Source organism: Corvus hawaiiensis, chromosome 29, assembly GCF_020740725.1.
Source record: "Corvus hawaiiensis isolate bCorHaw1 chromosome 29, bCorHaw1.pri.cur, whole genome shotgun sequence".
Classification (NCBI taxonomy): domain Eukaryota; kingdom Metazoa; phylum Chordata; class Aves; order Passeriformes; family Corvidae; genus Corvus; species Corvus hawaiiensis.
This window is the reverse complement of record NC_063241.1, coordinates 445,283-469,884: the sequence shown is the minus strand read 5'-3', so window position 1 is coordinate 469,884 and position 24,602 is coordinate 445,283. Positions and strand designations below refer to the sequence as shown.

General features: G+C 50.9%; 2 protein-coding genes across 14 annotated transcripts in view; one reads left to right on the top strand and one right to left on the bottom strand.

The window, feature by feature from the left end:
• Positions 1 to 765: 765 nt before the first annotated feature.
• C29H1orf43 (chromosome 29 C1orf43 homolog) lies at positions 766 to 4,088 on the bottom strand. The gene is made up of 7 exons (XM_048289065.1): positions 3,937 to 4,088; positions 3,367 to 3,468; positions 3,057 to 3,165; positions 2,830 to 2,883; positions 2,386 to 2,552; positions 2,205 to 2,263; positions 766 to 1,833 (listed from the first exon to the last, which is right to left on the bottom strand). The coding sequence occupies exons 1-7, from the start codon at positions 4,003 to 4,005 to the stop codon at positions 1,635 to 1,637; spliced, it is 759 nt and encodes a 252-aa protein (XP_048145022.1). The 5' UTR covers positions 4,006 to 4,088; the 3' UTR covers positions 766 to 1,634.
• Positions 4,089 to 4,147: 59 nt separating this feature from the next.
• The window catches only part of UBAP2L (ubiquitin associated protein 2 like), a 30,506-nt gene continuing 10,051 nt past the window's right edge, over positions 4,148 to 24,602 (top strand). The window contains exons 1-15 of one of the 13 annotated variants that reach the window (XM_048288386.1): positions 4,148 to 4,215; positions 8,180 to 8,309; positions 8,878 to 8,955; positions 10,099 to 10,233; positions 12,628 to 12,796; positions 13,120 to 13,215; positions 13,923 to 13,968; positions 14,248 to 14,360; positions 15,930 to 16,004; positions 19,347 to 19,399; positions 20,865 to 20,950; positions 21,389 to 21,560; positions 22,417 to 22,618; positions 23,816 to 24,093; positions 24,376 to 24,548. In XM_048288386.1, coding sequence (XP_048144343.1) covers positions 8,220 to 8,309; positions 8,878 to 8,955; positions 10,099 to 10,233; positions 12,628 to 12,796; positions 13,120 to 13,215; positions 13,923 to 13,968; positions 14,248 to 14,360; positions 15,930 to 16,004; positions 19,347 to 19,399; positions 20,865 to 20,950; positions 21,389 to 21,560; positions 22,417 to 22,618; positions 23,816 to 24,093; positions 24,376 to 24,548 — 1,766 coding nt within the window. In that variant the 5' untranslated portion in view covers positions 4,148 to 4,215; positions 8,180 to 8,219. Of the gene's footprint in view, positions 4,216 to 4,368; positions 4,454 to 7,832; positions 8,310 to 8,877; positions 8,956 to 10,098; positions 10,234 to 12,627; positions 12,797 to 13,119; positions 13,216 to 13,922; positions 13,969 to 14,247; positions 14,361 to 15,929; positions 16,005 to 19,346; positions 19,400 to 20,864; positions 20,951 to 21,388; positions 21,561 to 22,416; positions 22,619 to 23,815; positions 24,094 to 24,375; positions 24,549 to 24,602 lie in introns of those variants that run through there. The other 12 variants (XM_048288387.1, XM_048288388.1, XM_048288389.1 and 9 more) reach the window with 12 other exon arrangements.

Below are 24,602 nucleotides of genomic sequence, written 5' to 3'. Positions count from 1 at the left end.
CCTGCTCCCTGCCTGCAAGGTACAGCTCCAACTCCACACGCTTCTTCAGCCGCGACTCCATGATCCATTGCAGCACCCCATGGGACGATGCCCAGCACTGTGGGTGCTCCCTGGCCTCCTGCCCACAGCTACTGAAACACAGGGTGGGCAGGGCAGGGATGCAGAGATGTTCCCCCCAGTCTGCCCTGGGGCTCCCCATCGCCCACAGATGCCCAGCACGGGGGATTCATCCCCCAGGGCACTTTGCCGGCTCTACCTCTCCAGGAGCCTTGGTCCAGCATTCCCATTCGCCTGGACCTGCAAACAAAGAGCATGTTTGCGTGGCCTGGGGTTTAACCCGCACCAGGGCACACTGCAGCCCACTGTCCCCACCTGCTCCCAGGAGCCCCAGGAGAGTTTCCATCCTCCCAACCCCTGCCCCGCCTGACCTCCTCCTGCTGCAGTGAGGAGCTCTGGCTGTTTGGCCCTGCCATGGCCAGTGCCACAGGGACCCTGCGAGGCCACGGCGCTAACGGAGTGCCGCGGCAGTAACGGCACCCTGGTTACAGTAACAGCCTCGCAGTTACTGTCACGGTGGCACCGTGGTTACCGTAACTGCATGCCAGTTACTGCCACGGTGTCTCAGTTAACACAGCAGTGATGGCAGCATGCTGGATACCATTAATGTTATCCTGGTTACTTTGTAGCAGCTTCAGGAGGCGGGGAGGCAGCCTGGGATCGGGTAGGGATGGGCCCCTGCAGTCAAGAGGCCAGTGGCACGCATCCTACTTGGGCTGAACTGTCATTTTATTAAACAGTAATTAAAAAGTGCCGAGGTCTGTACCCTCCACTCTGTCGCCCACGCCACAGTGATGGGTGAGCTGCCGGCGCTGCCCTCAGCCTGACAGAATGCAGACTCAAGGTGGGGGCCACGAGCTTTCAGCCCCAGGAGCTCGGCAGATGCTGGCATGCGAGGCGCTGGTGAGAGTGGGAGCAAACACCCCCTTGGCAGGACAGACGGGACATTTAACACTGCTTTGTCCACTCAAGACATCCCCAAACGCCCAGGTGCAGGAGAATGAGTAGAAACCTCAGCCCAAAGCGGTAGCTCAGCCATGGTGCTAAGAACAGGCACCAAACTATTTCTACCCCATCCAGGCTCACAGGCAGGCTGGGCACAAAGGACTGACAGCAGGAACAATGACGTCACGGGGAAAAGTGTTCACCCTTCGGAAAAAACCAGACAAGTGGCTCCAGTGCCCAAGACCCAGATGGACAGGACGGACAGTGTTCCCGCCAGCTGCCGCAGGGAAGGACGGGCGGAGGGGAGTGCTGGCTGGGATCCATGTCTTTATAAATAAGCTCAAGCTCATCAGTTTATTCACAGGGTCCAAGACAGTGCAGGACACAAAGCCTGGAGTGTGATAAGCCTGCAGCAGAGAGGGCCATGGGGCTGATCCCCATGGGCTCAGCAGCTCCAGAATGGGCTCCTGGTGAGGGCCAAACTCCAGCAGCTGGAATGGAGCCCCCGCCGAGTGATGACCTCCAACGTGGTGTGAGGGGGAGATCTGAGAGCACAGCTGGTTCCTCTCAGTGCTGCCTGCACTGCAGCCCAGACCCGCCCAGCACACCCACTGCACCAGGCCCCCACACGCTCACAGGGTGCTCTCCAGCGTGTTGTAGTTGTCCTTGAAACTCTTCAGCTCCAGGAAGTGTTTGGCACGTTTGCTCTTCTGGCTGGAAGGCAAGTAGGTGACCTGGATGGTGGTGGGGTTGGAGACTTCAGGGGACAGGGTGAGGTCTTTCACTGCTGACTGGTGCTGCCGCTGGCTGCTGCCCCCCCGGGCCTTGGTCCTGTGGGCAGAGAAGAGGCACCATCACTGCTGCTGCCACCCCAGAGGAGCTGGTATCTATCTGCCTAACACGAAGCAAATCTGCTTTTGTGATGACAGCGCTCACTGACGTCTTGAAATCTAAGGCCAGAGGTTCTGTGCAAGTCCCTGACTCGAAGTGGTTGGGGACAAGCAGGAATGTTGACTGTGACCATGGAACAAACCAAAAACTGCAGTAACACATGGGCTGCATGGAAGGAGTGAACGCAGAGGGACAGATAGGCACAGAGAGCCCCTGTCTCAGATGATGGCTGTGCCCCAAAACCCATCACACCTCCCCACGGGCTCCTGGGGCCCAGGAACCCACCACCACACCTGGGCAGCAGCACTTACATGTTTGCCAGTTCATTCAGAGCTTCCTGGTACTTCAGATATTCAATTTTCCCAAAGACCTTGAAACAAACAGAAAAGACCATGGAACACCCAGCTGAACTTATGGCGTGACCTCAATCGTGGCAGCATGGCAGAGCACAGGAATGCCCTACGGGGCCAGCAGTGCCCCACCAGCACTCACCCCGGTGCCATAGCGGGCGCTCTCATAGCCATCCAGCAAGGTGTCAATCAAGGCTTTGCGGATGCCTTTGAAGGAGGTGCTGGAATTCCGCAGTTCCAGCAAGTAGGCACAGAAGTTCTTCCCTATTAAAGACTTTGGGTACCGGCCCTCTGCTTGAAATGGGATTTCTGGAAAAAGTCACAACACAACAGCTGAAGCGCAGGTAAAAATACTTGTGCTCATCCCTGTGGTCAGGAACTGCTGGCAGGATAAACTTCTGTCCATGCCCACTGCCTCCATTTGGCAACTGCCCCAGCACATGGAGCATGCCAACCCTCAGATCACCAGCAGAAGTGACTGCTACTCCCCAGTGACCGACTGGAGCCTCCCCATGGGGCTGCTGGCACCCTCCTTCAGGGTCTCTCTGCACCCTTCTGCTCCCACTCTTGCCCTTGGCTCCCTTACCCGATGTCCTGATTGCATCCAGTGCCTTCATCCTGTACAGGTAGTTATAGCAGCCTGGTAAAGGGAAAGCACAAACTGAGATCTCTGCAAACCTTGGATCCCTCCAAGAGGAAAAGGAAAACAGGAGCAGAGACACCATCTCATGTGACAGGACACCAACAGGAGCAGCCAAAGGTGTGACTTGGCCCCAGGGGAACAAGTGCGGGACGGTACCTCTGGGACGGTACCTGGTGTCTCCAGCTGCAGGAGCCGCCCGTCGTCCTCTGCCAGCAGCTGTGGCTCATACTTGATGTCCTGCACCCTTGACAGTCGAATGTCAATCTCTTCCTTTAAATCCTACACAGCAAGAAAAAAGCCAGCACGTTTACAGAGCACTCTGTTTGTGGGATCAAAAGGATAAGAACAGGCCCTGGATAAACTGCTCCCTCCCCACTGCCCATCACCACTCCGAGGTGGCAGCTGTGACGCTGGAGCAGCTCCTGCCTGTCCCTTCAGGCATGGATGGGCGCGTGGGAGTAGGGAAAGTAGGGTACCCACCTTGGGTGCATGCTGCCCCACAGGCACGTGGGGGCCACGACGGGACTTCATGGCAAAGCGCATGATCTGGCGTTTTACGAAGATGAACAGCAGCACAAAGACCTGAGGAGCCACAGGGGGTGGGGGTCAGGCATGAGCTGGGGGGGATCTCACAGCCAGCCTGTGCCCAGCTCCTCCGGCCCCGGCGAGCACAGGGGTCCCTGTTCAGCCCACTAGGAGCCCCACGGACACTCAGGCCAGCCCCACACCCTCCCAGTCTCTACAGAGGCTGCCACTCACGTCCTCTCCCCGCCCCACCGACCCCAGGAGCCCACGGGCACTCCAGCCCAGCCCCATGAGGGCCCTGAGCCCGACTCCGAGGGGCTCCCCACAGACAGTCCGGGACGTGTCTCACAGGAGCCTCACGGACTCCTCGGGCCCGGACCCACGGGAGCTCCACGGCCGCGCCAGGATCAGCCTCGCGGGGGCTCCACGGACTCGCGTGGTCCGGCTCCGCGGACACTCCGGGCCGCACAGACACGCCAGCCTGTCCCGCCCCGTCCCGCCCCGCCCTGTCCCGCCGGGCCTCACCAGGCTGCCGTAAGCCATGACCAGCACCACGTTGACCCCCGAGAGCCAGTTGCTGCCGGCCCCCGCCATGCCCGGCCCGGCGCGGGGCCGCACAACATGGCGGCCACAGCACCGCCCTGCGCCCGCACCACGTGACCAGAGGGGGCCTCGATCACGTGATCCATACGGGGCCGCCGCAGCGCCCCCGCGCGCGTCACGTGCTCTGCGCGGGCAGCCCCGCCCCGCCCGGTCACGTGCTGGGGGCGGGGTCGGGGGAGTTGTCAGTGCGGGCGGACCCAGGTAAAGTTGCGGCGGCGGCGGCGGCGGCTCCGGTACCGCGCGGCCCCCGAACCCGCCCCCACCGGCTCCCGCCGCCGCCCCCTGCCTGCCCGGCCTCGCCGCCTCCCACCCACCCGGCCTCGCTGCGTCCGGTGCCCCGGGGGCGGCTCTTGAGTCCCGCCGCCGCCGCCGCTGGGCCCCGCGCGGCCTAGTGGGCCGGGTCGTAGCCGGGGGCTGGCGTAGCGCGCGGCCGCCGCAGGTGAGGCGGGCGGGCGGGCCGGGTGCGGGCGGGGGGGGTGAAATGGCGGCCGCGGCCATGAGGGCGGAAGCGGCCCGAACTCGCCCGCCTCTCCGTTGCGGGCCTGGCCTGGCGCCGCCGTGGGGGCTCCCGCCCGGCCCCGCCGGCGCCCTCCAGTTCGGTCCGGTCTGTCGCCCCATTGTGTGCCATGGACTGGGCCGCGGGGTCGGGCGGCTCCGACCCTGCCGCGCTCTCGGGGCCCGCCCGTCCCCGCCGCTGCCGGCGGTAACAATGGGAGCCGTGCTCCCGCCCTGCCGGGCTCCTTGCGGGCCGCCAGGCCCGCTGCTGCCGCTGCTCTTCGGTGGCGCCCCGGGGGCCGTGGCCGGGGTGGTTCCACTGCCCACGTGAAATTCCCGGGCAACAGCGGTTCGGGGGTCCTGGAGGAGCCCCGGCCCGCGAGTGCCGCCCTGGTCCGCGTCCCTCCATCCCGGTCTGGGGGCTCTGCTTGTGTCCTCCGGCCCGGGAGACTCCCCAGCAAAGCTCTGCCCGTCGATTACCAAGTCGGGGTCTCTGATGGCATATCCGGGAGCATCTCCCTAAAAGCTTGTGCTTTGCATACACGGGATGACTCGGTTTGCGGCCGCCATGTCTTTGCTCCGGGGAAAAACTTCTCACATTGATAATCCTCTTTTGGGTCCTTGTTCTGTTCTGCCCCATGTTGCAGGAAAAGGTTTGCCCTCTCTGGCCTTTTCCTTTGGGGCTTTGGAGCTTTTTGCACATGTTAATTAAGCTTTGTCGGAAGGGGATGAAAATACCATTTTCCTGTATTAACACATCAGGGAAACTCAGACTGGGATGTGCCAGGGCAAGCGGCAGCCAGCAGCTCTGGCACAGCCACGGGACCTACAGATCATGGTTCTGAAACTGTAACTTATCTAACGTTTCTAATAAAATGAACAGTTTGTTACATTTTTGTATCCCCTCGTTTTCTGGAGACTTCTGGAGACTCCACACTTCACTTGTGTAGTTGAGGCTCTCCTCTTTAGGCCTGGTGGGTAGGCAGTGGTGTGGTCTGAGAAGGAAAGGGGGTAACAGCAAATATCTCATTTGATGCAGCATCTTTGACCTGAGGGTGTTGTAACCTGTAACTGTGAAACTTATTGTTTTCCCTAAGCCCTGTCCAGGTGCAGCACTGACCTGAAGTGTGAGTGCTGCTCCATTTAACCCTGGTGCTCCAGTGTGGACTGGTCACCACTCGCTTTGGCTGGAGCTGCCCTTTTTTCCTCTTGGTGCATGTGTGCAGGTTTGCTCTTTCAAAAGAAGAGGTGAAATGCTTTTGATGAGAAAATCTTTGACCTGGGAAACTTGCATGCAGCTGCAGGGCCAGCAGAGGCATTGGGACAGCCACGTTTTGCAGTTCAATGCTGCCAGTGAGCTGGGCTCAAGTTCCCCCACTGAGGAACAAGTTACCAGTAGCCGAGTCCTCTTTCCTCAGGGTAGCTGTGGGGTCTGCATGGGGACACCCCCTCACCTGACAGCCTCAGCAGAGTCAGGGCCTGGCTGAGGTTTGGATTGTAGATATTTTTCTTACGATTTTTTTGCATGTTAAAGGACAAGTGCTTGTGTTTCTGGTGGCAGTGATGCAGCTGGGCAGGGCGGAGCATGGCAGCTGCTGAACAATGCCTGGGCACTGCACAAGGTTCAGACTCTGTCTGCTGGACCTGTGGCCCAGGGATGTTGCAGGTTGGGTTCCTGCAGATGCACAGAATCACTTCCCTCTGGGCCTGTGGTTCTGCTGCCGGGTTGGTTTAATATAACAAGCTGTTTGTGCGTGAGACTTGGAACTGGAAGAAGGCAAAAATAAATATATGCCATGGGAAAGAAGCGTGCACAGAGGGGATGGCTGGGGATAGGAAGCTTTTTCTGCTCTGCCTTGGTAGAAGCCCAGGCTTGGTGCTCTTCCCCCATACCTCAGGGGCTCCTGGTGGCTGCACAGGTAGCTTGGATTGTTTCCTGATAAGGGACCTTGGCACTGTATAGCTGTAAAACTGTGGTGTTACGTTGCCATGAGGCATGGGTGGCCATGAAGGGAGAAGTTTGGAGGTTTTATGGGGAGCTGCAGGAGCAATTGCACAGAAACTTGCCTACAGAGGAAGGCCAGGCACTAGTGGGAGCAGGCATGGGGGGTGTGTGTCCAGTGTAGAGGCATTGTTAGGGCCTCTCTGCTCTCAGAAGGATTTCTTACCCAGTTGAGTACTTGCAAACTCCAACAGAAGATTCCCCAGCTTTTCCTGGGCTATTTGCTAATGCTGCTTCTGAGCTTCCCTACTTGGCACACAGCATTTCTCTCTCTGTGCTGCCCTGCTCGTGTACAGCAGTGTTTTGGATGGGATCCTGCAGCTCTGATTGTCTTGCTAAGCTTTTCTGCCTGCTCCTACGCTCTGTCTGTGGCCCCTTCCCATGTCCCAGGTGTCTGCCTGGGGCACAGCAGCAGGTCCTGCTGCTTTGGGGTCTTACTGATGAAATACAAAAATGTGAACTGTGTGATTATTGAAATTTCAGGGGCTCAGAAGCTGTGAGTCCTGACAAGTGCCGTGGGATGTCTCTCATCCTTTTTACCTGGAAGGCACTAGAGAGGATAAAACCTCTGTGCTAATCCCTTTCTAACACCCCCTGCCCTGAGGCCCAGTGTGAGGTTAGAAAACTCTGCTTGCTTTGGACACTCAAACTCTTCTTAGGACTTTTTGCCTCAAGCAGTTGTCTAACAGTGTTACTGGCTGTTATTCCTTGTAATTCCTTCTTGTTCACTTTTTTGGTATGTTTTTAATCCGGAATACTAAGAAAAACTTAATTTTTCCAGTTTGGGGGAATCAATTAAATAAGCAAAAATAGGCAGGGGCTGCAAGGGCAGGCTTTCTTTAAAACAAAAGTTCCACAGACCTGTAGCACCACTTATTGCTGGAGCATTTTTGCTTCCCCTGCCCTGCTTTGAAGGCAAGAAAGGAGAAGGGAAAGTAGCTGATGTATCTGAGGCTCTGAGATGCTCTGTTCTCCAAGTGAAGTTTCTTTGAAGCTTTTATCAAGCATTCCTGCTCCAGTTGATGGCCACAGCCTCAGCTTGGGCTCATGGCAGATGTGTGCCCACTCACACATGTGTTTCAACAAGAATTTGTTAACCTCTTTCCCTCAAGTCCAGGGAATGGCTTCAAACTGAAGGAGAGTCAATCTAGATTACCTGAGAAAGGTTTTTTAAGATGAGGGCTGTGAGGCCCTGGCACAGGCTGCCCAGAGAAGCTGTGGCTGCCCCGTGCCTGGAAGTGTTCAAGGCCGGGTTGGATGGGGCTTGGAGCAACCTGGGCTAGTGGAAGGTGTCCCTGCCATGGCAGGGGGGGGGGTGGAACTGGATGAGCTTTAAGGTCCCTTCCAACCCAAACCAGTCTGTGAGTATGATTCTACTTCTGCTCCTGGGGCCTGATTGCTCCCACGTGGATGCAGGTGATGCACCATTTGGAACACTCTGCCATGGTATGTGGTGTGAAACCTCAGGAAGTACAAGTGGCTGTTTTGTGTTGGGAGCACATGGTGCTGGCTGCCTGGCTTGCTGTGGTTTTAGGGAGGTGGTGGGGAGGGTTGGGGTCTGCAGCAGTCATTTTGGCTCTGTTACCCATGTGATTGTTCAGTCTCAGTGCTGCCTTTTGTTTTTGGTATCTAACAGTCCGTTCTCTCTTCTCCCCTGACCCACCACAGAGTTCAACCTTGTAAATACTGTTATTTGTATATACTGTAAATGATGACATCGGTGGGCACTAACCGAGCCCGGGGGAGCTGGGAGCAGACACAGACACAGAGCCAGACGCAGCACAAGCAGCGGCCGCAGGTAAGGGCAGTGGCCATGGGAAGCAGGTACCTTGTAGGTGGAGACCTGGCACTCCTGCGGGGTCCGGTGCTAACAGCGGGGCCTGACGAACTCCCCACGTGTCACAAGGTGCTGCTGCCAGAGCCAGGTTAATTGGGCAGCTGCTGACGCTGGGGTTTCCATGTCTGTGCCTCCAAGTGGGAGCTGCTGCTGAGATTTGGTTTTACTTCCATTTGTCCATTCCTCACACACTTTAATGAATGCAAGAAGCCACCTGCAGTGGGTCTTGGTGGTCTGGTGGTGGTAAGATCTGCTCCAAAACAGATACGGTTTGGGTGGCTGCTGCTCATCTGGTGCCATGAGGCCATTCAACAGTATATCCCTTTCTTCCAGACTCCTCTTCTTTCTCCTTTTTCATCTCACTTTCCCTGAAGTTTTCCTTCTCTGACCCTTGTTTGTACCTTCTCTTTGCTATACTGATTCCTTTCCAGAGTTTCCAGAGAACTTGGGGTAGCAGAATGGCCTTTGGAGGATGGTTTGGAAAATTGCCACTCTGACTATGCGCTCTTTCTCTCTCTGATTTCTTTAGGCTACTGCAGAACAGATTCGACTTGCACAGATGATTTCGGACCACAATGATGCTGACTTTGAGGAGAAGGTGAAACAAGTGAGTGTGGAAAATTAAGGTGAACTCTGACAGGAAGGCGAGATCAATATTGGGAGTACTGTGAATGCTGGGGGCATGGGAGGGACATGTGGCTGCTCACCTGAATTTCCTTGGACTGGCTTCATAAAGTTGTATCATAGCATGGTTTGGGTCAGCAGGGATGTTATATCCAGTTCCACCCCTGTGCTATGGTGATATCTTCCACTATCCCAAGTTGTTCCAAGCTTTGTCCAATCTGGCCTTGAACACTTCCAGGGATGGGGCAGTCACAGCTGCTCTGGGCACCCTGTGCCAGGGCCTCGCCACTATCACAGGGAAAAATTCCTTCCTGATATCCCATCTAACCCTGCCCTCTGACAGTGTGAAGCCATTCCCCCTTGTCCTGGCACTCCAGGCCCTTGTCCAGAGTCCCTCTCCAGCTCTCCTGGAGCCCCTTTAGGCCCTGGAAGGGGCTCTAAGGTCACCCTGAAGCCTTTACTTCTCCAGGCTCAACACCCCCAGCTCTCCCAGCCTGTCTCCAGAGCAGAGGGGCTGCAGCCCCTGGATCATCTCCGTGGCCTCCTCTGGACTCGCTTCAGCAGCTCCACGTCCTTCCTGTGCTGGGGCCCCAGAGTTGGAGGCAGCTCTGCAGGGGGGTCTCAGCAGAGCAGAGGGGTGGAATCCCCCCTTCACATGCTGCCCACGCTGCTGGGGAGGAGCCTAGGACAGCATTGGCTTTCTGGGCTCCCAGTGCACATGGCCAGGTCATGTTAACTCACACCCCCAAGTCCTCCTCAGGGCTGCTCTCCATCCATTCTCCCCCAGCTTGTGTTTGTGTTTGGTGTTGCCTTGATGCAGGTGCAGCAACTTCTGTCTTGCTGAACTTTTAGTTTGTTTCTACAGGTAACAGTGTTATCTGAGAAAAGGAGTTTGTAGGTTGGGTCATGGTGAAACAATGGTAACTCAAAAATTCACACCCTCAGTCACTTCTTGTTGAAGAACATAATTAAGCTGAGAAGGCTGGGGAGATTCCCTAGCCCTTCAATTTTTTGTTGAAGGGTTTCTGGTTTGGGATTCAACTTGCTTGCCTCCTGAGACATCCATAGAAATTTTGGTGCCATCTTGGCTTGGAACATGCTGACCATGGTGTTGTCTTCTCTACAGCTGATCGACATCACAGGCAAGAACCAGGACGAGTGTGTGATTGCTCTGCATGACTGCAACGGAGATGTCAACAGAGCCATCAATGTGCTGCTGGAGGGCAATCCGGACACGGTAGGATTAGGTCCTGTAAATCTGGTGAGGCCTAGTTCAGTGTAACTGCATATTTGGAGGTGAGGCATCCAGTATGTCAAGATAAGGAGAGCCACTATGACTGACTAGTTCCACAGGAGCATGCACAGTGTGACTGTCACCTGGCTGCTGAACGCTGCCCTCTGTGGGCTTGCACAGGCTGTGAGAATGGCCCTAGGCTTGAAGGAATAGAAGAGAAAATGCCCTAAGTAATTTCCTTTCTATTACTTTTGAATTCAAGCAGTTCAACAATAGTACAGTGCCATCTGTATGTGCTTTCACACCATTGAGTGTGAAGGAACTTACCTTTCCCCATGAGGGCTGAGTGACCTGCACTGAAAGGCAGGTGTGTGTCAGCTGTGGTTCCTTTCTGTCAGAGTAACGTGGTTTTGTGTCTCTGGCCCTAAAGATTCACTTCTCAGTGCTGCACCGACTGGCTTCTGTGCTGCTGCCTATGCCACGGTTTCGAGGGCCTTTTTGCTGTTTGTTGTTGTGGAGTTGGGCTTGGCTGCTGTTTCTCATGCAGGTGCTTGTCTCAGGCAAGCTGAGGTCAGCCAAAGAATGAGAGTGCTTGTTTAGGAGGAACCTTCTGCCTGCGTGCAGGGCGTCATTCCTTTTGTGACAGACAGCAGAGATGCAAGTTCTGTTACAGCCCAAGAAAAAGCCTACAAATGTCAGATCCTTCCAAACCGCTGCTGATCTCACTTATCCTCCTGGCAGCCTGGTTTGGTTGGAGCCAACTCAACTCTGAGTTGAGGGTCTAAATATCATTTTAGAATATTATGCTTTAGCTCATTTTTTTGCCTGTGATAAGCCCTGGGGGTATGTGGATGAGCTGGACATCTCAGACTATGTTTTGTGTATTGCAGCTGCTCCCCAGTGTCTGGTTCTCTGCTTGGTTTGGCTTCAGCCAAGTTGTGTACAACACACATGTGTGTTCCTCCTTGTCTTTAGAAAGCCCCTTCCGTTGACAACTGAATAAAATAGCTTTTGGAAAATCCTTTTAGAAAAGAGAATGATAGGGATGTGCATTGCTGAGGCACAGCTCAGCCACAACTATATTCTCTTCCACATGTCTTGTGATCAGTGTCTTCTACTCAGAGGACAAACCCCTGGTATCACAGCAATTTAATTGCCTGGAGAAACACATTGCTCATGAGAGTAGCATCCAGGACAGTGTAGCAGCACCTCCTTTATTGGATCAGCAGCACGAGGTCCTGTAGGGTAGGGCCATGGAGAAGCAGGCAAGGGAGCTGGCGGAGGAAGTGCTGGGCTGCCACTGCTCCAGCCCGGTGGCCTTGCAGTCACTGAGTACAGGCAGCCCTTGCACTGCCATTGGTCAAGCACCTTGGAGCTGCTTCTGGCCTGGATCCAGTTTGTGCAGCAATCCCAGAAAGGGGATTTTCTTATAAGAAACAGAGCTGTTAATTGCTTGGGTGCTCTGATGCTGAAAGCAGCTTACCTGCTGAGCTAGTTAGTGATAATGTACTGTATTTCAAACAGTAAAGGAGCAGGTATGATCTTAGCATTGGATTAGATTTGGTTAAAAAAATGTTTACTTGGAATACTGTAATTTTAAAGTTTATTTCTGAGCCAGATACCTATGGAGAAAGACTTTGGAAGCCTTGGGTTTGATGGCAGTTTGTGCCACTATGTTGTTGAGGTTTTTGTCACTGTCCCTACATGCTGCCATTCAAACCCAGCTGTTGATTTGTCTGCCAGTTGTGTTTTCAGGTGATTGTCAATGACTTAAGACTGTTTTTAATAGTTCCAACAGTGTGCAGCATCAGTTTAAGGGTATGAAACCACTGCAACTGTCAGAAAATACATGGGTGCAGGCCCACGGCAGTGAGCTGGAGGCATACTTAAATGTTTTGCAGTTGAACTTGCCTGTTGGATAAATTCTATGATGTTTCTCTCCATCTGAGCTGATGTTTAGGGGAGGGGTTTTGTTAATCACTTTGCATCTATGGAAAACTTACCCCAAATGTTGACTGCATATCACTGTGAAACATTTACCTGGGTTATTCTGAGAGCTCCTGGTGACCTGTGTGAAACGGCAGGCTTTTTTTCCCCTAAGCAAGGTAAATTTATCCATGCTTTGAACTCCAGAAGTATCATGCCCTCTCTATTGAAGAATTTTAGTAGATCTTTGCAGAAGTAGAATAACTCATCTCCTGTTACCTCAAACTGCATGCCAGTCAACTGTAGGAAAGCTTGGCTTGAAGGAAGATGATGTGCTGTGTGTAGGCCAATAGACTCCTTAAAAAAAAATTGGTCTGGAAACCGTTTTTGCAGAGACCCCCATTACATTCTCTGTAGCATGTTTAAGTCTTTGTGTACTTGCAGCTTTCATTGATCAAACTGTGATTAATTTCTTTCCCCTCTGCAAACCTTCAGCATTCCTGGGAAATGGTTGGGAAGAAGAAGGGTGTCTCAGGACAGAAGGAGAGTGGACAGACAGAACCCAGTGAAGAAAGCAAAGAAAACCGGGATCGGGAGCGGGATTTCAGCAGACGACGTGGTGGGCTGCCGAGGCGAGGGCGAGGTGCCACCCGTGGAAGAGAGTGTATGGACCTGCCCTTTATTAAACCCCAAACTCTCACCCCAAAGCACTGTGTGCTGCATAACAGCTGTCAGTAAAGCTTTTCAGGCAGACACATCTGTGAGGAAAACCATGTGTGTGTGGATCTGTTTAATGCTCCCCTGTCTGAGATGATTCTTTGGGTGATGCCCTCGCTTAACCATCAGCTTAAATCAAAAGTTCAGGGAGCATGTGGTGATGTGGTCCCCCACACAGCCACTGCATTTTGGGGTTTGAGGTCTGGTTTGAGTATCCCCCCTAAAGCAGGATGAGTCTTGAAATTGTCTTTGCATTGTTCTGTCTTTCAGTTCGGGGCCAGGAAAATGGGCTAGATGGTGGTAAGAGTGGAGGATCTTCTGGAAGAGGCACGGAAAGAGGGAGGCGGGGACGTGGCCGAGGCCGAGGTACACACGGGATGTGAGGTCCAAGGGGGTGGGAGGAGAGGAATGACATCAGTGTATCTATCTCCCATGAGGTTCCAAAGCCTCTTTTATGGGAGGAATTGCCAAACTGAAAGTATGCACTTGATGTTTCTGTTCTCAGGCTTACTTTTAGTGCCTACATGTTGCATTCCTATCCTAAAGATGCTAGAAACAGCACCCAGTTCTTGCATCCCATCTGCAGAGTTAGAAAAAAAATTGTGCTTTGTTACAGAGGTGGGAAGTTAAAAAACTCAAGGTTGACTATTTTAGCAGGTGGGCCAATGGCTATTAGTAACAGAACCTGCATCCTCATCATTCTTGCACATGTACCTGAGCACCACCACTGGCTTGGGCTTTAAATACTTGGGGCAGAAATTAATCTTACCCCAAAATCTGCTGCTTAGGAATTGTAGCCAAGGTCACATACTGCAGAAATCAGAACCTGGGGTCCAGTGCTTACAGCCAGCTGGAAAGCTCACCTGAGCCTGGAATGATGCATTGCTAATTGTGCTGCCAGCCAGCTGAGGTCACTCCCATACATGGAAAGATGTTCATGGCAATCCCATCAACCCAGGAAGATCCTCTCCACTTTCATATTCTGGGCATCAGAACTCTGTGTCTTGTTGAAGTGTTTCTTTCCCAGTGATGTAGAGCCAAGGGACTAGCAGTGTGTGTGTGTGTATTTACAGGTGGCTCTGGACGGCGAGGGGGAAGATTTTCTGCCCAAGGCATGGGGTAAGCTTCACTGACCCAAACCACAGCAAAAATATAAAAGTCTGTGCATGGATAGCACTGTTTGTGTCAGTCATTTCTGTTCCCATTTTCCTTTTTTTTTGTTGTTGTTAATAAGGCCCAAACTGCATCATAGTAACTTAAATTTGGGATGGCTGGTGTAGCTGAAGCATCTCTCTGCTGAGAGAGCTGCCTTGTGAGATGTGTTATGGTCTGAATAAAATCAATTCCTTTCAAAATGCTTTGACAGAGTGAACTTTTCCATCCTTGTATTTCTTACAGAACTTTCAACCCAGCTGACTATGCCGAGCCGGCCAGCACGGATGAGAACTACGGGAATAGCAACAACAACACGTGGAACAACACTGGGAGCTTTGAGCCAGATGATGGCACAAGTAAGTGTCTTCACGTGTGTGTGTGCTGGTTTGTGTTGAGTGGATTTTGCATCTATCCAGTTGCAATGAGGACATTCTAGGCAGGTCTTAGGCTCAGGGATGGAGGAACGGGTTGTTGGTTCAGAGATGGATTTCGGTGACCCTGACACTTTGCACATTGGAAATGGGAGCTGGATGACTGCTCCAGGTTGAGCTTGTGGGTGCTGTTGCCCAACAGAGGCACAGGAACACTCACCTCTATTTGTTTTCCTGTGGAAACCATGCTACTGTTTGGAAAAGTGTTTTTTGTAAACTGTAGTGTGATAAGCAGATCCCAGATCTCCCAGTGTTGGGTGCATCCTCCAGAGCATATTTCTTGGAGTCAGATGTATTGCTCTTGATTTTGATACTGGGAGCATTCTTTCTTTCATGGTCATCTTGCTCAAACCATGGTGGGATAGGACTTGGTTACAGAAACGAGCTGAAAGCAATTCTTCTGCCTTCCCACCGAGACACCTGTTTGAACCAAACGTGGGTGGTTCTGAACACCCAGCTTCCCCTGCACATTCTCCCGCATTGGAAAATTGTTGCTCTGGGTTTTGTTTCACGTACGCACAATATTGAGCCACAGGTGAACTCAGATTTTGCAGTGTGCTAATGGGACAGTCACAGTCCTTGACTGTAAGTGGCCTATTGGGAGGGACTCATTGGTGGTTTTGTTGTCTTTTTTATGGAGCAATCTTGCACCACTGCAAAGTCAAACTATTTTTCCACAATTACTGAATGTTGAAGTAAATAACACATCTTGGGTGTTAGAAGCATCCACACCTGTGTTAATGATGCTTTAGGCCACTTCCATACTTCTTGGTTTTGCTGAAAAACTGATAGGTTTGGAAAGAGAGAATTAAAGTCCCATAAACTGGGGTACCTTTTACTTCATACTGTTAGTGTCAGGGAGAGGGGTGGGGATGGTTCGTTTGTGTTTTCATGGATTTTGTTTGGGTTTTGGGTTTTGTTTGGTTTTTTCCCTTCTGAAAACAGCTGTTGTGGAAGGAGGGTGTTCTTGTGAAACACCAGCAGACAGAGTGATCACCTTGGCAGCTGAGAAGGGGTTTTAAATACCAGAGGGAGTAGTGTGGGAATGTGTTAGGGGCAGTGGGTGTGCTTGCCTCCTCAGAAAAAGGGATGAGAATGGACAAGCTCTGTGTGCTGGAAGTTTAACTGTCTAGTGGGAGCAGGTTTGTGCATGGATGGTTTTCTTTTTCCTGTGTTGGTGTTTGGTGGAATAAAGTGGGCTAGAGCGTGGTTAGGGGGAACTGAAGATTTTTCTAATGAACAGCTCAAATTTGCTCTAGTACTACAATACAGCTGTAAAGTTTATTATGCAATTCAACTGGTCACCTGTGTTGTGTGTGGTTGTTTTGTTTCCATTTTAGTAGCCACAGGCATCTCTTTAAATTAATAATATCCACAGGTACAATGTGACTGGTGTACATGGGGGCAATGAAACTCACCTTCACTTCTTTAAGTCAAAATTTCACCGGTTGTCTTTCTTTTTTTTTTTTTTTTTTTTGTTTTGTTTTGTTTCAGGACTTGATTTCATTGGGGGTGAGGGGTCAAATTATCCCCGAAAATTTGACACTGCTCCTGGTACGATACATCCAGGTGCACTAACTGCCCCGGATACCTTTACTTTATAGCTTTTTTTAAAAAATCTGAAATATCTGTGGATATGTCATTCTTCTCTCTCTTAATTTGTTCATTTTAATTAATATTTGACGTTTGTTCTGGCTGTGCTTTTACTAACGCTGACACCTTGAATGTAAATTGGGAGAGGCTAACACCAATTCCTGTGGATTATGCAAATTTTAACTTCAGCCATTGCTTCTCAATGCCAGAGCAGCTCTGTGTCCGCTGCACAGAGTATCTCACCCGAGGGCAGGAAGTGTGAGGCAGCTCAGTCATATTCCTTTTGTCTCACATCCTGAAAGCTGTGACTTGCTGTTGTCCCTATGCCATTCCCCTGGTCTCCCTGCTGTCCCTGCTTAGGGTCACAACACAGCTGCAAGGGCAGTTGGTCTGGCTGAACTCTCTCTGTGCTTTGCCTCCACTTACGGCTGCTGCTGGGTGAGCAGTGCCTAATGGCTGCTCTGGCTTGCTCAGACTGCCTGGCTGCTCCTCTTTGCCTCCCTGCAGTTGGAGATGATGTTGGATTTTGAGATGACAGGGATGCTTGATGGCAAAGCTGCTCCGTGCCTGGCCACTTGGTTTCCTGCTCTTACACCATTATACCTTAGGAGGCCAAGAGATGCCCGTGAGATATCAGTTTGCCTTATCTCTATAGAATTCCATTGGTGTCCATAATAAGGCCAACATCGTGTTTTAGCTGTCTCCTCCATCTAACCTGAGATCTTGAAGTTGAGGCTAAGGGATCTTCTAGAAGAACTTGCCACTTGACTCTTGAAGGAGGAGAAGTGTTGAGGCCGAGAGTGTCTCTTGCAAGGACCCAAAGGCAGGCAGACATGTGGAGTGCTTCTGCTGTGTTGGAGCATTTCCTGGTTCTCACCTCAGGGTTGTCAATCTTTAACTTCCCCAGGCAGCACAAGGCCATCTGCCCCAGCACTGCCATTGTGGTTTTGCTGCCCTTTGGCTTTGTTTGGATTAACATTCCTTCGAGGTGCAGAGTGGTGGCCTTTGGGTCTGTTGCCTTCCCAGTGCAGGGTGCCAAGCCTGGATCCAGTCCTTGAGAGGCTGGGGCTGTGGGAGGAGCAAGCTGAGTCTCTTATCTCCCAGCTTAAAACTAAGAAAGAGCATATTTGGGGAGGGATGTGAAAAACTTGGAGACACAAGGGGATTTTTTTTTTCCTTAACCACATTCATATTTGCACATGTTGTTGGCTTAATTTTATTTTCTCCTCTTTTTTTTTTTTTTTTTTTTTTTTTTTTGCTTTGAGGAGCTTAAAGACCAGCAGCTCTTTGAAGGGCTTTCTGAAAGCAGAGAGGAAGGCTTCCTGTTCAGAAGACCATCCTTCTGAAATGGTGTTAGAAGGCTCAGGGTATTGCTTGTGTTGCAGCTCTCCCCTTCAAAAGAGCTTGATGGAGAGTGATGCAGTTGCTTTCTTTAAAAAAACTTCCCATGCTGTGCTAGTTGGGAGCTTTCTGGAGAGTTCCTGGTGAATACCTGGTTATACATTGCAGGTCTTTGATTCTCCATCTGCCCCTTTGTGTGTAGGGAGCTCGAGCTGTGCTGAGTCAGTGTCCAGTATTTGAGGAGTAGACTTGCTGGGAAAGCCCTGTCAATGGCTGCTCTTCATCTGCAGGGTTTCCTTCTGCTTTTAGTGCTCCTTTGCTTTTCTTCTTATTTTCCCCAAACAAACAAGACTTAAGAGTCCTATGCTGTGTTCCTGCATGCACAAACTCTTCTTGGGGCAGCTCTCCTGTCTTCCTGCTCTCTGGGCCAGCTGCAGGTACATTCAGCTCCTACTTTACCTCTTGGGTAAGGCTTGGGCTAGAATGATCCTCCTGATCCATGGAAATCTGGAAAGCAGCCTTTGCACTACTGCTGTGAGGGCACCAAAAATCTAAGGATTGGGGAAATTTAGGTTTCTAAACTGCAGATGTGTTTGGCATTGAACGTGTTGATGGTTCTGGCTGTGGAGGAAGGGGTAGTGTGCCTTAAGACTCCTGGTGTTCTGGCAAGTGATATTGTATTAATATCTGTATTTCAAACTTGAATATAGAAAAAAGTAAATCCTGGGAGACTTCTTGAATTAGCCCAACTAGTCAAACAAAACAAAAAAGTAATGAAAAAAGAATAATTCACTGTTAGTTATTTCATGCACTAAATCCCCCAGTTCTAGACAAGTGGTTGTTTAAATACACACTTAAAGTCTATATGGGGAGATCTGTGTCCTGCAGAAGAACTCAGAATGTTCTCCTTCCCCACGTGCTGTGTTTTATGCTGTAAAAGAGCTGATACCAACTTGTTCCATCCAGTAAGTGTCTTTAGGATTAACCCTGTAGGCACTCTCAAATTTCGTTGATCTAGTTTGTGTGGACTGAAAACAAGCTGCACAAAATGGGGCTGACTTTATGCTCTGAGATTTTTGGGGATGTGAAAGCTCCTGCTCTCTTCCCAAACCGAATTTTAGTTGTTAAATGGAGTCTGAAACTAGCACATAATATTCAAAATACAGAGGTTAAACTGTGATGGAAATGAGGGCTGGAACAAGTTGAAAATGCAGCCAGGCAAAACTCTTACTTTCTGGTAAATTTTGCTCGCTTAAATTGCGCTGTGTTGGATTGCAGCTGAGATTTTTCCCAATTTTTTCCTTGGTACTTCAAGCTGCACACTTTGAGCATATCTCTGAAGCTGGTCACAGAAAATGCAGGAACTGCTTAGTCCCTTAAATTTTCTTTTCTGAATCGCATTTGCCTTTGCACAGGAGGTTCTGGTGGGCTGAGGTTTCAAGACTTTTTTTGTCAGGGGAAGGATGAATCATGGGAATGGCTCAGTTATCCTTAAGTTTTATAGAAACTTGAGGTTTACCTGGGTGGTGAGATCCTGTGCCAGAGCTGGCAGGAGGCCCATGAGGGAGGTGCTCTGTCCAAGCTGCTGGGGTAACACTGAGTGCTTGCGGGTGCACAAACCTACAGCTACTGCAGTACGAGGGGAAGTCAGGAAAGTGGCACAAGGAGGCTGGGGACGATGCTGGGACTTCCTTGCGGAGCCCAGCTCCCCTTTTGGGTGTTGGGAAGGGTGTGCATTGCCCTATCTGCCAACCCAGTGGTCCCTCTTTTTCAGCCCAGCCTGCGCCAGCAAGGCAGAGGCAATCCCATCATGGTACCGTGACCATAAAGCCTGGGTTGAGGTTGACTGCTTTAACTTGTCTGATTGGCAAATAGAAGTCCTCCTGGCTGCCTGCAAAGCTCCCCAGTGCTCCCCCAGCTGTTGGAGGTAGAGCTTTGATGCATGCATAACTTCTGTACCTGTTGTTGTCCTTGTAGGTGCATGGAGGGCGGCGACAGAAGAATGGGGCACGGAGGACTGGAATGAAGATGTAGGTATTTTCCAAACCCATCTCCTCTGTGCATCTGCCAGCATCTGCATCTGCTGTCCTGTCTGTACACACAGAGCTGCCAGGGCAGCTCAAAGCCCATTCTCCCCAAACTGTGGACAGAACCCCAGCCAGGCTCCCAGCTCTGGGAGCTATGATGAATAAGTAGTTGTCGCAGCTTCTACAGGATATGTGTAATAGAGCTTGTCATAGGAGCCCAAGACAAGAAGAGATCTCCTGGGCCATTGAGGCTGATCCTCTCATTTCCTGTAACTGCAAGATGGAATTCTTCCAAAAATTGGCCTGACTCCACACAGGACTCTTGCTCCACTCCTCTGGTGGAATGGCAGTTGGGGAAGGTTTGCCTTTGATCACACCAGCAGCAATTTCATGGTTTCATGCACATCATGTGCCTCTGCTGGTCTTTGTGATTTGGATGGAAAAGAAGCTCTTGACTTTACCTTCTGACATGCTCTTTGGTGTGTCTCACCACCTTCTCTACCTGATGTCTCCTTCAGGGGAGAATGGGCACTGTTAGCACCTCCTGTTAATGCCTATCTATGAGTTCCTTCTGAAATGGGCTTCAGTCTCTCCAAATCAAGGAAGGACTTCTGTTCCTGCAGATGGGAGCAGGGTTGGGCTTTTTTAGTAAGATTGTTAGTTTTGTGTGCTCATTTTGGCTCAGCCCACAGAATGGGCAAGCACAGGAAGCATTTGCTTTCCAGGCACCACCTGAGGGAAGCACTACTGCTGTGTTTGGAGATATGAGCAGCTTTTCTTTGTTCAGTCAGGTCTCTGCTAAAAGGGAGCCTCTGAGAGCATTTCTTCCCTTCAGTGTGTGTGAGGTGCTCCCAGGAGTTCTGGATTTACTTTTTAAACTCTGGCAGTTCAGTTTGTGGCAGCTCCTCAGTCTGGAATAGAAGCTGTTCATGTTCAGATATGTTCCAGGCTAAATCACAGGTCGTCACTAACCCTCCACCAATATTTGAGCAATGTTATTTTCCCTTCCACAGCTGAAGTAGATCTGTTGGTCAGATCATCCAAGTGAGCCCAGATCACTGGAAGCTTAGCTATGGGTCCAAAGTTTCTCCTTGGCTTTGCTACCAGTGCTTGCACCTACCTGTGCAGGGGCTTTTGCAGGTCTGTGCTGCATGCCATTGACTCAGAGCAACAGCCCAAAGTCCCAGCAGTCTTCGGGGATTTGTGGACTATGGGAAATTTGTAGAAGGATTTGAGAGGGTTTTTTTTCACTGGCAGGTGATTTGTGCGCTTGCCTGAGAAGAAACAAATGAAATAGAAGCTGATTCTGATGGGAGCCAAATGCTAGAGAAGTTTCAGTCTAAGCACTTGAATTTCTTGAGTTTTTCTGTGGCTCTTTGTCTCAAATGTTCATGTGCTTTGTGTCATAGGCACTGTTATGAGGTGCTGTTCTCACTTTTGGATTCTTTTTTCCTTTTTTATCTTTCAGCTGTCAGAGACAAAGATCTTCACAGCCTCCAATGTGTCTTCAGTGCCTCTGCCTGCTGAGAATGTGACAATCACTGCTGGACAAAGGTGAGAGCCAATGGTCATGCTGTTTACCTGGGAAAAGTAGCTCATGAGTCTTGGAGCAATTTGCCGTCTTCAACTAAACCTTACTAGCTAGCTAAAATGCAGCAGCTCTAAATGAGATGAGATGGGGTGGATTTAAGTGGAAGGGTTGACTTAGGGGTTTTTGGGTCTTAATCCTGGATTAGATTTTCCTAGGCTCTATTGCTGGTTCTTCAGGTTTGGGGGCATTTTGCTGTGTTAATGTAGAACATGGTTTAAAATCAAAGGCTATGCGGAGTCTTGCTTGGTCAGTCTGTCTTTGAGGTTGCTGCTGGCAGTTGTGAGTTAATGTTCTGCAGATTCCTTCAATTTGTAAAGTAAAAGCTGTGAGGCTGGAGGGGGAATACTGTTCTAGTGGAAGTGGGAGCTTCTGGTAACCTCAGTGGGTCTTTGTCTACCCAGAATTGATCTCGCAGTCCTGCTAGGAAAGACACCCTCTTCCATGGAGAATGAGTCAACAAACCTGGAGTCATCCCAGACTCCTTCCCTGGCACAGCCCCTGGTGTTCAGCAATTCTAAGCAGAGTGCTCTAACCCAGCCTGCTTCTGGAAACTCTTTCTCTCACCACAGCATGGTAAGGAGATGCTGGTTCTGCCAGTGGGTGTTTGGCTGAGGTTGCTTATCCCCTGTTGTTCTGTCTGTTTGGGTAATACAGGAAGTAAAGTCCTGACACTTGCTCCCTGCTTGGGGCTGGTAGAGCCAAATAATTTGCTAGTCTGCTTTAAAAGCAGTGGCCTGAAGTTCATTGTTCAATTTGAAATAATTGGGATAATTCCTCCCCTGCTGCCCTTGTCAGATTTGCAAAACACACTTCTTTCCTGCTTAAAGGAAAGGAAAAGCTCTTTTGGTCCAGGGCTTGCAGTTCCAACAATTTGAGAAACAGAACTGGTTGGGAACTGGTGTGGTATGGAATGCTGGCATCCACTGACAGGAGAAGGAAGGAGACATTGAGTCAGAGTCAGGGATGGGCATAGACCTGGGCAGATGCTGCTTTGTGTAACTTTAGCAGAAAGAAATAAAAATTGTTTACTTAATGGTGAGATAGTTGAGGAAAGATTTTCATATTAACTATAAAGGTAAGATCTCCTGGTGTTTCTCTTCTAGTGTAATTGAATGCATGAGAATAATTTAGTACATTTTTTAAAGATCCTGCCTGTTAATTTCCCTTGTAATCCTCCGTGGCACTGTACCATGGCATGGGTTGGGCAAGAGATGAGCATACCTGTGCTCACACACGGTGGAGGCTGGGAAAGAAACATGAGCCCTTCCTGCCAGCAGCGGGTGTGTGTTTGGAGCTCAAGAGTGTTAAGCTGAGGCACCCAGTGAGAAGCAGCAGGGTACAGTGTGTTTGGCCTTATGTAAGGGATGCACCTGTCCTCTGAGCCCAAGCCGTGGGACATGCTGACTTTTTCTCCTTGCTGAAATTGCAGGTGAGCATGTTGGGGAAAGGGTTTGGAGATGTCGGGGAGGCCAAAGGCAGCAGTACTACAGGGTCACAGTTCCTGGAGCAGTTCAAGACAGCCCAGGCACTGGCTCAGCTGGCAGCTCAGCACACCCAGCCTGCTGGGAGCACCACTGCTGCTTCCTGGGACATGGGATCCACCACACAGACCTCGTCTCTGGTGCAGTACGGTAAGGAAAAGCAGCGCGGCTCCCCAGAGGGGAGGGAATGTGTTCTCCCAGAACTGCAGGGCACGCTGTGGGCAGCGGTGGGAGGGGTTCAGCAGAGGGTCTGTTCACAACCAATTTAGCTGAGCTGAAAAAATTAAAAGAGCCGTGGGTGAGACTAAAATGTAATAGTGTGTGTGAGTCTCTCCTTGTTCCTTTTATACTTGTAACAGTTGAATCTGTCATTCCAGACAGTTTCAGGGCCAGGGATCTGGTGTTCCTGAGCCTCTCAGAGTGTGCAGAACTAATTCCTGGTGTAAAGCTGTGCCAGAAAAAGGTCTGAAAGGGCACCTCTGGAGAATAGCTCCCATATACAAACTCTTGTCAGTCTCCTCTCCCTGCTGAACTCATATTATCTTTTAAGGGAATTTTAATGGAATTTGCTGGTCAATGCCAGGAAGTAACTCTATCTCTGGGCTGGCATGAGGGAATAAATAGGGGTTGAGAGGCACTTTTCAGATGAGAAGCTGAGTTTTGCTGTGGTTGTGTGCTAGTGTCACTTCCTTCAGCTTGTGCTTGTTATAGGGAAATGGCTCTGGTTCAAATCTTGGCTCTGGTTCAAATCTAAGCTGAAGAAAAACTGAGCCCTGTCCTAGTGGCAGTCATTGTTGGCAGCTTCTGATCTTCTCAGACAAGAAGCCTCAGAGCAGAGTCACAGAGAACAGGAGCTACTTTTGAATGAACTGTGGAAAGGCTTTGTCGGAGGAGGAAGGTGGTGCAAATACCTGAGGGTAGGCAGCCCCAAGCAGTGATGTTGCTTGGAGATACCTAGTCCCTGCAGGGGAAGGAGAAGGCAATGGAATGCTGGAATGTTAACAGGGAGGGGAAGGAAGTGGCCTGCAGGACTCTGACATGCAGTGTCCCCACACGAGGGACTCTGAAGTCCAGCTTTTCTTGTAGAATGGAGGACTTACATCATGCAAACTGGCTTTGTCCTGTAGAGTTGGTGGAATAAACTGAGGGAAGAAGGGCTTAAAGAGGCTTGGCATTGATGGTGGTGAGAGCATGAGGCTGGGAGCAGAGATGCTGAAGTTCTCTGCTCTCTAACAGACACAGGATGAAACACAGAGGGAAAGGATTTCTTTTTCTTGATAAGTGTCAGGACTTGATTTATTTTTAAGGAAACAAACCCTGCTAACTCACCTTTGTCTTGTCCCACAGATCTCAAGAACCCAACAGATTCTTCCGTGCATAGTCCCTTCACCAAGCGTCAGGGCTTCACATCAACTTCAACCATGATAGAAGTGTTCATGCAGGAGAAGCAGCCTGTGGTGACTGCCTCCACAACCACGCCGGCACCCCCATCCTCACCACTGCCCAGCAAAACCAATCCAGTTCCCCAGATGTCCCCAGGGTCCTCGGACAACCAGTCCTCAAGTCCCCAGCCAGCACAGCAGAAGCTCAAGCAGCAAAAGAAAAAAGCATCGTTAACATCAAAGGTGCAGACCAATGGTGGGGAAGCAGGCATCAGATTGTGTTAGAGCTGCAGAAACATCCATTTGGGCTGCTGAGGGAAGGTCTGGCCTTGGCCTTCCTGCTCTTAGCCCTGGGTGTTTGTGGGGGTGATGGAGTTGTGTGCCTGCCTGGGTTGAACAGGGTAATTCAGAGGCTGCAAGCCTGTAACTGCCTTTGTGTGCTGGGAAACGTGGGTGCTGAAGTCATTCTCTGGGCTAATCACTGGGAATGACTGACCCGTTCTGTTGTTCCTGTGTCCCTTGCAGATTCCTGCACTTGCGGTGGAAATGCCTGGCTCCTCGGATATCTCAGGGCTAAACCTGCAGTTTGGGGCGTTACAGTTTGGTTCAGAGCCTGTTCTTGCCGAGTACGAATCGACGCCCACAACCAGCGCCGCCGTTAGCCAGTCTCAGAGCAGCCTCTACACCAGCTCGGCCAGGTGAGGACCAGCAACAGATTAATCCGCGCAGGCAGCTTTGGAAGGTCGCTGGTC